General features: G+C 42.7%; 1 protein-coding gene across 5 annotated transcripts in view; it reads left to right on the top strand.

The window, feature by feature from the left end:
* The window catches only part of Satb2 (SATB homeobox 2), a 182,395-nt gene that overhangs the window by 27,641 nt on the left and 142,060 nt on the right, over nucleotides 1-12,694 (top strand). For all 5 annotated transcript variants that reach the window (XM_051153837.1, XM_051153836.1, XM_051153835.1 and 2 more), the window contains one exon: nucleotides 2,661-2,837. In XM_051153837.1, coding sequence (XP_051009794.1) covers nucleotides 2,661-2,837 — 177 coding nt within the window. The remainder of the gene's footprint in view (nucleotides 1-2,660; nucleotides 2,838-12,694) is intronic.

The following is a 12,694-nucleotide window of genomic DNA, read 5'->3' as shown; positions in this document are numbered from 1 at the left end:
AGCTGGCTAGCTAGTGAGCCCAGGATCCTCCTGGATCCTGACCCTCAAACGCTGTAGTCACAGAGACATATGCTACTGTATATGGCTTTTACATTGTGCTGGGCATCTGAACTCTGGTCCTCATTCATACAGCAAGTGCTTCATCCACTGAGCCATCCTGTTTTTTTGTTTTTTTTTGTTTTTTGTTTTTGTTAAAGTAGGTGATACCTTTAAGGGGACTGGCAGTTCTCTTGACTAGAAGGATTCACTGTCGTGCTAGCCAACAGTTGCTCCCTTCAGCCACTGAACTAAAACACTTAGGAACTAGTTCCCATATCGACGGTTACAAAACAGAAGTCTCTCACATGTTAGAGATCCCTGAGATTTTATGTTATATTTTGTATTTAACTGTACTGCACAGTTCCTTTGAAATTAATGGGACCCTTTCAGCAAGTCCCAGGCTTACTAAGGCATGGGTGAAGGATAGCTTATTGAGTAGCTAGTTTCTTTTAAAAGGCCTTATCTGTGGTCTCTAGATGTGTAGCACTCAGATGTTGACTCTAGGAACTGCACGTGGACTTTCAGCACTGAAACCTCTGTACACACAGGTATTAGTGGCGCAGCAGCTTATGGCACCGCTGGCTGCATGGCTGTGTGTGTGTGCATATGCTTAAGTCGCTAGAGCTAGAAATGAGCCTGCTTCCTTTGACAACGATTAACACCACTATGTGAGAGTTAAAAGGTCTAAATGGGGCTATTCCCTGCAGGGAAGGGCTCTCCTGCTTGGGCTGTATAAAGCTCCATTATGCTAGCCCAGGAAGGCTTTACAGTGCTTCCAGCTACAGTGTGGCCAGAAGCCATAGCAGACGTGTTCCTTCCTGTATCTGTGGAGTGATGGGCGATTCCTGGCACATAGTAGGCACAACAAGTAAATGCTATACAAATGAGTGATGGGAAGATAACGTGGGAGATATCTACCTTGTATTATTTATTATGTGTCTCAATATATCTGGGGATAATCTCCCATAAGCCAATAAATAGTAAATACGTCATAAGCTAGTGATGGTAACCAAGGCAAAGTGCACTGTATGAAGCACCACACTAAGTCATCATCTTTGCCTAAGATTTGCTCTGCCTCACTGCTACCTTGAATTTTCCTCCCCTCTGTAGTGCATAATGAGTTTGCTGTGGGGAGTAATGACGGAGTCAAGTTTGTTTCAAGTGTGGTGTGGCGAGACGTGTAGGGCTGCTGCACAGGCTTAATAATAATTACCATGGTCTTTAATGATAGCAATTCTTAATGAGTATTATTATTGTTAATAATGATATTTAATAATTATACCCAATACTTATTATCTTTAATAATAATAATTAGCACATGGGAACCAGTTGCACCATTGTATTATCTTTAGAACAAAACCCCGAATCTGTGGCCCAGGACTCTGTGCAGTGTCTGTTTCTCTCCTCTGCTCTCTAGATCACAGAGAGTTGGTCAGGAGGTATCTGGGGGCAGGGCAGGGAGGGCTTCTGGAAATCTCCCATACACTCCGTACACTGGGCCCATTCCCAGCCGTTTCCTAGAGCCCTTCTTGTCTTTATTACGGGGTGCCTATACACAGACCACCACCCTCTCCCAACCGTCCCTCCGCCTGCCCAGGCACCCTGCAGAACAAAGAAGAGACCCAGAGCCGACTCTCAGTCCATAACGTCCTAATTTGTGTGAATTACTCAGGGCAGAGTGCGTGTTTATTAGTTGTACATTGGTAAATCTTTGATCATCTTCTGACTTGCTATGTTTAGATTTAAATGCCTGTGTGGCTTTTTCTTAAAAAAAAAAAAAAAGTTTAGAAAATGTTTGGTGAATTAAACATTTTTTAAGCTTTTCACACTTTGATACAAAGCAGAGAAATATTTCAGTGACAACAGATTTCAACAGATTTTAAATAGACTAATTTGCTTTATTCTTTAGTGTAGTTTACTTTGTTTATTTAATTTTTAATCTGAAAACACTGAAAAATATTCTATCCAGGGGTAACTTTCGTCCGTGTATGAAATAATTCCAAGGAGATGAAGTTTGAATTTAGCCGACTGTTTGACATTAGTTCAACGTTAGCTGTGATTTTTATGACCCATTTTTCAGGCTAACTTGATGGGTTGCTTACTGAGATTAAAAAAAGAAAAAAAACCTAGAAGAGGACTGCTTTTGAATTTCCTGTTGACTTTCCTGTATATAACTCCTATAGCATTTCAGGCCTGGAAATCTAACAGTCCTCCCTACCGAGCACTGCAGACTAGCAGCATTGAAGTACATTTCTAGGCAAAAACAGAGCTGATGTGAAAATACTAGTGTTGTGTAGTGATAAGACAAGAGATATTAAAGCTTCTAACCTCAATCCTGGGCTGTGTACTGAGATGCCTCTGACTGGTGCAATCTACCTTTTCACCCCTGGAATTTGAGGTCTTCTGCCCTTGTCCTCAGCAGTCGGGCAGCCATATAGGGAAGATCCTCTCTCCTCACCTGCTGCCTTGCATGGGGCCCATAACTCTCAGGTGTGGTCACCCTAACCTATTCGGGGTCATAGCGGAAGAGTAGCTCTTAGAACGGTCTCTTCCCTTCTCATCCTGGGAGGCTCAGATTGCCTTGTAACGCCGTCTTCTGCCATTGGATTGTGTCCCCCCAGGTTTGATGATTCCAGTCTTCTGTGTGGTGGAGCAGTTGGATGGCTCTCTCGAGTATGACAACAGAGAAGAACACGCTGAGTTCGTCTTGGTGCGAAAAGACGTGCTTTTTAGCCAGCTGGTGGAGACAGCGCTCCTGGCCCTGGGGTACTCCCACAGCTCTGCAGCGCAGGCCCAAGGTATCATCCCTTCATCTTCCTTCCTAGCCTCCTGTGTGATCTGAGGAAGTATCCGTTCTTCCAAAAGAGGCTGGAAAAGGGTTGTTGGATGCTGCTTCTGGCACTAGGCAGGAGAAATCATGCTTGTTCTGTGAAGTATTTGACCTCAAAAGCCACCTAAATTGGCTTGTATTTCAAAGCAATTGTCGAGGTGTTTTTTTGCATTCATAATTCTGTGGGTTTTTTTTTTTTTTTTTTTTTTTTTTGCCACGTCAGCAAATTGGTGTTCTCAGGGCCAGTGCTGAGATATTTGACCCCTGACTTATCCAATTTAATATATGATTTATAAGCATATGAAATTTATTTATTTACTGCCTTGGGCTTATGGTTTCTGCAGTTTGCCATTGGGTTTTAATTAAGCAGAAATAGTGCAGTTGCATCTTATTCTTTTGTACCTTTGAAAGCTGTTTGGCAGTTTTGATGTGGTCTATTCATTAAAAAAAAAGTTTCTTTGTAATCACTCCTTCTTACCTATGTAATTAACTACTAAGGTTATATTATTATATTGGCTATAAGGGAGCTTATGTGAGTTACTCTTGTTTCTTTCCAAGGTATAGTCCGTTGTTCTCTTATGCCAAAGACTCAGCAAAACAAATAATAACATTTTTCCTCAAACCTTGAATAACGAGGGAAAAAAAAACTTGAGCCAGTAGAATTATTATCCTTGTTTTGCAGATGAGATGACTGACTCACATAGTTTCTGATAATAGTTATAAAGGTGAGAAATTCATAACCTCTCACTTTATATGCTAACTTCTCATCGTGTTTGTTTAACGTGCCTGTGGTCCCCAAGATGTCCTGCTGTGTCTCGAGGCTGGCTTCATGTCATTCCCCAGAGAGATCAGTTGGTTTCCGGGGTTCTGACTAGACGGCAAGGAGGGATCAGGTGGTCCCAGAGCTACACATGCAGAGAGGCCTGGGACGCAGGGCTCACACGTGGAGGCTTTTCCCTCTGACTCTATACACACACGTTACTGCAGTCTCAAAAGTAGACTAGTTTAAATTATAGCATAGTGCTACCAGGGTGGCCAAGCCTATATTCCCAGGTGAGTATAACCTACATGCGTGTCCTGAGCATCTCGGTACAGAAACCTGCCCTTGGCCAGGCTGGGTGCGGGGACAGCAGCTAACCTGTGGAGTCCACTGCTTTCAGAGCAGCGACTTGCTTTCTGTGTCAGGGACTCAGGGTCTGATCCCCCAGCAAACTGCAACTGAGCACGGTTGCTTTTATTTCATGTGATGTGTGCCCAGGTGAACTAAATAAAAGAACCCTTGCCCTGTCCCTATAAACTTTCACGCCATTTTAGGGATCTTTTTCTTTGACTGTAAAGGTCGTTGTATCCCACCGCTTGCATCCTGGCATGCCAGCTTCCTGTTTGACAGGACTATCTGTCTCAGTTAGCACGGCTGCTCGGTGTATCATGCGCTCACATGTGGAACACAGAGCACTAAGTGGCCAAGATTTGATTCTTGGCACATGCAGAGGAAGAGGCTCTCAGGACGTGTACACCAGGGAGCCCTGCTGACTCTCAGTGATATGCACTGAGCTCTCTGCTCTCCACCATGGGCTCGACAAGCAGTGACTATTGTTTGTCGGGGAGCATTAAAAAGGGGACAAGCCAAAAATAATTACTCACTTGCTTAATGTTTCTGAAAACTAAGGTTGAAAAAATTACATTTTACATATGTGTGTGTGTGTGTGTGTGTGTATGTATATATATATATATATATATATATTTTTTTTTTTTTTGTTAAGTTGAATCAACTCATCAAAAATGCTGTCTAACTCAATACTTTATGTTGTGGGAAGAAGAAGGTTTATTGTTATATACTCCACAGACTTACAAAAAAATATCAGAGCTTGCTTATTTTTTTTTCTTATGCTGGTGACCTGTTTTGAATAAATGGAAAAACTTGGAATTGTTCATATTTTTAAAAGATGTAGCTCTTCCTTATCATTCTGAAGATCAGGAGGTTAAATACCTCTATTATGAATAAGTGGAAAAATCTTATAATTGAATAATACTTTTTGAGTAAATATATTCATTCAGATGATTAGAAGCTGTCTGGGATAAGTGGGAAAACACAGGATTATTCATTTCTCTGAAAGGAAGAAGTAGTCCTCAATTGTCACTGAGGTGATGGGACCTCGAGTGACATGCTTTGGGAGGCAGGCTGTTCATGAGTTAGACAAACGCACAGCCAGTCTACAGAGGAGGGGGTAGGACTCAGCATGGCGTCTTGAGATTCAGGCAGTAGCTTTTACGTGTGTGGGGTTTCCCTTTTCTTTCATTTTTGTTCTGGGTTTTCCATGCTTGTATGATTCTTCCAAGGTAGGGGGTCAGGGGACTTTCTGGCCAGTACACTGGCAAAGGAGCTGCAGTGTCTTCCTGTGGTGGCAGTGAGAGGGAGACAGGGCCAGCAGGGAGACTGTGTTGCTTGTACCTTTAAAAACAGATTGGTGCTTTTGAAAAGGGATTTTTCGTTTTGACATGACCAGAGAATATGCTCAGCAACTGACTTGGAAGAGCAGTTCAAAGGCCTGTAAAAGAGCAAATCTGCAGCGTGCTTTGGAGTGACGCTCAAGTCCCAGTCAGGGTGTGTGTACCCATCAAGTCCCAGTCAGTCAGGGTGTGTGTACCCATCAAGTTCCAGTCAGTCAGGATGTGTGTACCCATCAAGTCCCAGTCAGGGTGTGTGTACCCATCAAGTCCCAGTCAGTCAGGGTGTGTGTACCCATCAAGTCCCAGTCAGTCAGGATGTGTGTACCCATCAAGTTCCAGTCAGTCAGGATGTGTGTACCCATCAAGTCCCAGTCAGGGTGTGTGTACCCATCAAGTCCCAGTCAGTCAGGGTGTGTGTACCCATCAAGTCCCAGTCAGGGTGTGTACCCATCAAGTCCCAGTCAGTCAGGGTGTGTGTACCCATCAAGTCCCAGTCAGGGTGTGTGTACCCATCAAGTCCCAATACCCAGGACTTCACAAATGCTTCTCCAAGCAGGAGCTTGTCAGTTTCTTTCTCTGAGAAGGTATTCCCTCCAGGTGAGCTGCAAAGATTTTTATTTATTTGCTTCTAAAGGGTAATGGAAATTCCACTAAAATAGAGTCCAGGCTTTCCCCAGGCCATGTTCACAAAATATTTAAATGCTGGATATTGGCACTAGAGAAAAAGGCACCAGAAACTGTCATAGATTACAGGGACATGTTTTTTTTTTAATTTTTAAAATTAATTTATTCTTGTTACATCTCAATGGTTATCCCATCCCTTGTATCCTTCCATTCTTCCCTCCCTCCCATTTTCCCATTATTCCCCTCCGCTATGACTGTTCCTGAGGGGGATTACCTCCCCCTGTATATGCTCATAGGGTATCAAGTCTCTTCTTGGTAACCTGCTGTCCTTCCTCTGAGTGCCACCAGGTCTCCCCCTCCAGGGGACATGGTCAAATGTGAGGCACCAGAGTACGTGAGAAAGTCATATCCCACTCTCCATTCAACTGTGGAGAATGTTCTGACCATTGGCTAGATCTGGGTAGGGGTTTAAAGTTTACCGCTTGTATTGAGGGCCATGTTTTAACTGACTTCTACCTTCCACTTACCAGCACACACACACACACACACACACACACACACACACACGCACACGCACACACACCACACACCACACACACACCACACACACACACACACACGCACGCACACGCACACACACCACACACACACACCACACACACACACACACATACACACACACAGACACACACATACACACACACAGACACACACACATACACCCCACTGTGTAAGAGGCAGGGCTCATCCAGTCTGCTATTGTACATAAAAAACTGAGTTGGTAGGCAGAGGCCTATTGAGCAGTGCACACTTGCACTGTCTGACAGACTGTGAGCCTGTGCCTCAGCATCAAAGCTCTTAGAGTAACTGAAGAGAGGGCTGTGGCGACCCCTTTTCCCTCATCTTAAACTCACCACTCTCTTTATTCTTTTCTTTTTAACCTTTCAACTTTGTCCCATGAGGCTTCCTGTAGCATCCGTACAGTTCCCACTCTATGCAAAGATAATTCAGTCACTGGTCATGCAGCAGCCCTGTTTGCCGACAGGATGGCTTTGGGTGGAGACAGCTACTGTGGCAAGATGACGTTCCGTTGTGCATAGCTGACTTAATGCGCCAATGGTCATTTTATCTATAGTGCCCTTCTGTAGGTAATTTTCAAAACAAATTTGATTTAAAATTATTTTATGCATTTGAGTGTTTTTGCCTACATTGTGTGTGCATCCACCACATGCATGCTAGGTACCTGCAGAAGTCAGAAGAGCTGTCAGACTCCTTGGAACTGGAGTTAGGGATGTTGTAAACCACCATGTGGGTGCTGGGCACTGGCCCCAGGTCCTGGATTAGAGGAGCAAGCACTTCTAACTGCTGAGCTATCTCTCCAACCTCTAAGTTGTATTTCTGACTGGTGGGTCTTATTTAAATACAAATACGCTAAGCAGTAAGTAAGCAAAAGTCTTTCTTGGCCGATTGTTTTTGTGGTCAAGGGTAGGTTTAAGGAGAGCTGTACTAATCATTGTTTTTTTATTTATCTTGCAATCATTACATTTGTAAAGTAATTTGAAATGATTTATTTTTTTTTTTAATGGCATAGAAGAATTTATTTAGTAAATGTTACGTGACTGTGACTTAAGCATGGTGCCAAGTAGCCTCAATTATATAAAATTTCACATATGTGCAGAGAAGAAAGACAAATGAAGTACATTAACTGTAAATGGTGTGGGTTTAAGATTATGTAGGATTCCTTTTTCTTCTAAATGAGAACAAAAGTAAGGATAAAATTCTACTTCCTTCTCAGATTCTCTGAGTAGGAAGTTGTTACCTCCATACTCTCGTTTGGTTAAGCAGTTCTTTGTTCCTTCTGTTTTTGTAAATGCGGGCACTCACAGCTCATCAGGTACAACCCCCACTGTCCCTCCAGTGGAAGGCTAGCAAAGAAGCTGCAGGCTGTTTGTGCCTTTGCGGGCAAGGCGCGATTTCTTAGCTTGCTGGTGCTCAGAGCAGTTGAGCCCTACTCTGCCAGAGGCTGCTCCAAGCTGCGCTGTTCTGCGTGTCCTGGCTTATTCAGTCAGCACAGCAGCCCTTGGAAGGTGTTTCCCATTTTACCAGAGAGGAAACTGAGACAAAGGCAGAGTGGACAGTCACTTTCCCTAGGGCCCAGACTGATGACAGGACCAGGACCTGAGGTAGAAAGCCTGTTGACAGGCCTGCAGAGTTGGGGTACTTCACCCCAGAGGGAGGAAGCCGATGCTCAGCAGTTTGAGAGTTGGGCTAGAGGCTTTCTCACTAGCATCTTCTCTCAACTGTTTGCCAGAAGCACCTTTTACATAGTGTGTGTCCCAGACACATGATGATTATATGTGCTTGCCCATGCTAATTAGCATGAAGGGTTTGTTTCCCTGAAAAGACATGCAGATGCTCTTCCAAAGCAGTGGATATAGGCTTTATTACAAATGGACAAACATCCAGACCCCGCAGGGTTTTTTTTTGTTTGTTTGTTATTTTTTTATTTTTGGTTTTTTGAGACACACTTTCTCTGTGAATGTAGCCCTGGCTGTCCTAGAACTCACATTGTAGTCCAGACTGGCCTTGAACTCAGAAAACCGCCTGCCTCTTGTCTCCCATGTGCTGGGATTAAAGGCGTGTACCACCACGCCCAGCTGTTTTATTTGTTTGTTTGTTTTTGGTTTTAGACAAGATCTGCCTCTATTCCAGGCTAGCCTCCAACTCTCAGCAATCTTTTGCCTCAAGTTCCTGGGTGCTGGGGTTTACAGGTATGTCCACCCCTCTGTCCTACAGACTTCTAAAGCTAAATAAAGGGCATGGCTGTTTCAATAAATACTTTCCTGAGGTCAACTTGATATCATCCTGATATGAACATAAAGCATGTTTTTGTTTGTTTTTGTTTTTGAGACAAGGTTTCTCTGTGTAGCCTTGGCTGTCCTGGACTCACTTTGTAGACCAGGCTGGCCTCAAACTCACAGAGATCCACCTGCCTCTGCCTGGGTGTGCCACCACACCCAGCTCTTTTTTTTTTTTTTTTTTTTTTACCAGCTCTGACCTACATTAATACCTTTTCTTTCCCCTTCCTTCCTTCCTTATTTTGAGTTTTTGAGACAGGGTTTGTCTGTGTTGCCCTGCCTGTCCTGGCACTCTTTCTGTAGACTAAGTTGCCAACTTTGAACTCAGAGATTCACCTGGCTCTCTAGTCAGCTTTTGGAACTAAAGGGATGGGGGAAAGGCTATTTTCAATGAGCTTACATTTTGTGGCTTAATTATACATAAGAAATTAAACATGTATAACTTTGTAGTTGATTTTGACCATCTGAGCTCAGATATATACCATGCTAAGAATGAGAAGATATAAATATATGAACAATTTACTTATTTTAAAATCAATTTTATTTTATTAATATTACAATATTAATTTAATTTATTTATGTTTTGTGCTTCATTAACTTCTTAAAATGTGCAAGAGTTCCTTGCTGTCTGTTGTTGGAAGTCTTGGCAAGGTGGGGCACAGGCGTTAAGTGTCCTAAGAGAGTACCCCATTTGCCAGTTCTTACTCTGTTTTTTTTTTTTTTTTTTGTAAATTAATTTTTTTTTATTAATTTATTCTTGTTACATCTCAATGTTTGTCCCATCCCTTGTACTCTGTTTTCATGGGCTCTCTCTAGGGCTTTGGTTTTCAGTGTGGCAAAGCTCTTCCTGCCTTTTGTCTGACACTCAGTCACTAGCAGTCAGTTAGAAGAATAAATGAAAGAAACAGTCTGAGTATTACCTGTGAGCCTGGGGAGATGTGTATGTCTTTGGAGGGTTAGCATGCTTGCTCCAGTGGGCGCATCTGTGGAAGCTGGGAACCCTTCTTTTCCCTTATAAAGGACCTGTAGCGCCCAGTACAATGTGAGACCCACAGTTCAGTGCATTTGCTAAATTGATGAAAACAGGTTTTGTTTTTATTTGGTTTTAATTTTTACATCTACTTATTCATGTGTGTGTGTGTTCATGCCATAGTGCATGAATGCCGGTCAGAGGACAGCTGTCAAGAATGGATTCTCTCCTTCTGCCTCGTGGGTTATGAATCAAATTCAGGTTGTCTGACTTGGTGGCAGGTGCCCCTGCCCTCTCTCCCGGAGCCGTCTCACGGCCTCCAACATGGCTTTTGAATTTTTGTATTTCACGAAATTTTTATCCACAAAGGATTTTTTTTTTGTCTCTAGTGTGTTCTGAAGTCAGTTTCATTCATGATTTAGCTGTTATTTTAGAGTCAGCAGTGGAATGTGGTCAGGCTTTGTCGATGAGCCTGTGCTGAGCTGTCCAACTCATGAGTCATGCACTTCTATGAGTGATATAGGCTTGATATTTCAACTAAATCCTTTTGATTATATGGGCTTTCCTATACACTTACATTAAAGACATCCCAGAACTTTCATTTGTTGCCTTGACTCAGAGTCTCTCTCCTCTCTCTTCATCCCTATCTCTGTGTCTGTCTCTGTCTTTCTCTTCTCCTGTCTTGCTTGCTAAACTGAATACAAACTCTGACCCTGAAATATCTTCAAACACAGTAATTTCAAGAGAGCAGCTTGTCTCATTCATAACCCAGAGAAGGATTCAGAAGTTCACACCTTTTCTGAGGGAGAATGTTAAGAGACATGTGGTTTAGATCTGAAAGGTCTCCCTGCCCTGGAGTTTGGCATCTCCCCGCCGAAGCGCTCCCCTCCTGTCCTGCTTCCTCAGTGTCTTTCTTGCCTGTTTTTTTTTTTTTTTTCTCTTCCATTTTTTTTTCTTTAATCAAGCTCTTATGTTTGAGGGATTTTTTTTTTAACTGTTTTTTTTTTTTCACCTTTATAAGGACATATTGAAAAAGGTCCATATTTAAAAGCTCTTGGAGCAAATTTTTAACAAATGAGCTTCTTTAAAAAAAAAATAAATCTAGCCAGGAGGTGGTGGCACATGCCTGTAATCCCAGCACTTGGGAGGCAGAGGCAGGCAGGATTGCTGTGAGTTCGAGGCCAGCCTGGTCTACAAAGTTAGTCCAGGGTAGCCAAGGCTACACAGAGAAACCCTGTCTTGAGAAATCAAAGGAAAAAAAAAAATCTGTCCCCAAAATAACAGAAAAAGGTACCACAGATTACCTTAGCCCTCCTCAGAGGTGACATTGGCTGGATGGCACCTCCCTCCTTTTAAACAGACCCTTCCAGCTGCGCTGCCTCTCCTACTGTGTAACAATGAGTTTTCACGCACGTGTGCATCTCTGTGTTCACATGCACATGACAAAGCCTGGAACACTCCCTGTGACTAAATGCCACGGGGAAAATAGCATTATCTTATTAGCCTGTCCACCGTATAGTTAAGATTAAATATCTAATATAAATATTTGTGGCTTTGTAGCCCTATTTATTATTTTGTCATAATCTGTGCTATTTTGACTATGTGAATATATAATTACAGCTCATGTGAAAAAAATCAGCTGATAAAAATACTGTCTACATGTAGCTTTGGATAGGATGGGACTGTCTAATTTAGGATGCCTAGCAGGTTTATTAGACAGTACCTGGTAAAACCACTGAGGGTGATGTTAGCTCAGTCCTTGCACTGCCAAAAGGAGCAGTGGTGGTACATACCTGTAAACCCAGGCCTTGGGAGGTAGAGGCTGAAGGTTCAGAAATTCAGGGTCATCCAACTGTGTGGAGAGATCAAGGCCAGCATGGGAGACATGAGACACTGTCACTATAACAAACCATTGAGGACAGAGAGTACAGGGGTGATTTCAGTTTTCCTCTGACCTTACAATTTCCATTTGAATATATATATATATATATATATTTTTTTTTAAATCAAGCCATGTATGGTAGCCCAGTGCATGTAATCCTTACACCCAGTAAGTGCATGCATGACTGTAGTTTAACTTGGCTTCATAGCAGGAGAGACCCATGGCCAGGAGGAGGCTGATCATGTGACTTCTGTGCTCTGCTGCTTGTGTGAAATGATTCCGATGACCTAGGTGGAACACACTGGCCCTCAAAGACAGGCAGCTTTGCTTCTGTACTTAGATGGCTGACTGGCTTTTATTTATTCGTCCTTTATAACTTAGCATATCATTCACTTCTTATTGCATACTTTGCAGTGTTTCGTGAGCATATCTGGCTGTGCTGGGTTATAAAGTGTGAACGCCGCAGTTCTTGGTGATAACTCTAGCATGACTTATTCTCTCTTTCATTTTCACTCTGTTGTAAAGTGTAACCTTATATGATTTCAAATACAAGGCCGAGTCGCTTGCTGAGGGTGGAGGTCTGTCTGTGCTCTTAAGATGCGGTGCAGACCCCGCTGGGGAGCTCATTATTCACGAATGCACTTACATAGGCGTTCACAATGCTGCCTCGTCCTAGCCATCAGCGCGGGACTCTGTCTTTGTTTCTACATCATCATTTTCGAGCTCTAAGTAAAGCGCATTTGATATTCATGTTGGATTTTGTAATCTTAAAATATCTTTTAAAAACTCCCTCCATATTTTTTTCTTCACTTTTCAAAGAGGGTTGTCATGTCTGAAGCCTCACGGTGTCTGTTAATTCTATGTGAAACTGTGAGATTTCAGCATTGCAGGTCTTGTTCCGTGTTATGCATCTACACCGTGTCCAGCATTTCTGGACATTTCTGTATTTTCATGGCATCTCAATTCCACTGTTGTTCCATTGTCCGTATAGTATCAGGAAGTTGTGACTTGCTCTTTGCTTTGTTCAGCTCAGCAGTATG

Source organism: Acomys russatus, chromosome 12 (assembly GCF_903995435.1).
Source record: "Acomys russatus chromosome 12, mAcoRus1.1, whole genome shotgun sequence".
Taxonomy (NCBI): Eukaryota; Metazoa; Chordata; class Mammalia; order Rodentia; family Muridae; genus Acomys; species Acomys russatus.
The sequence above is the reverse complement of the archived record's forward strand: the minus strand, read 5'-3'. Positions and strand labels throughout refer to the sequence as shown.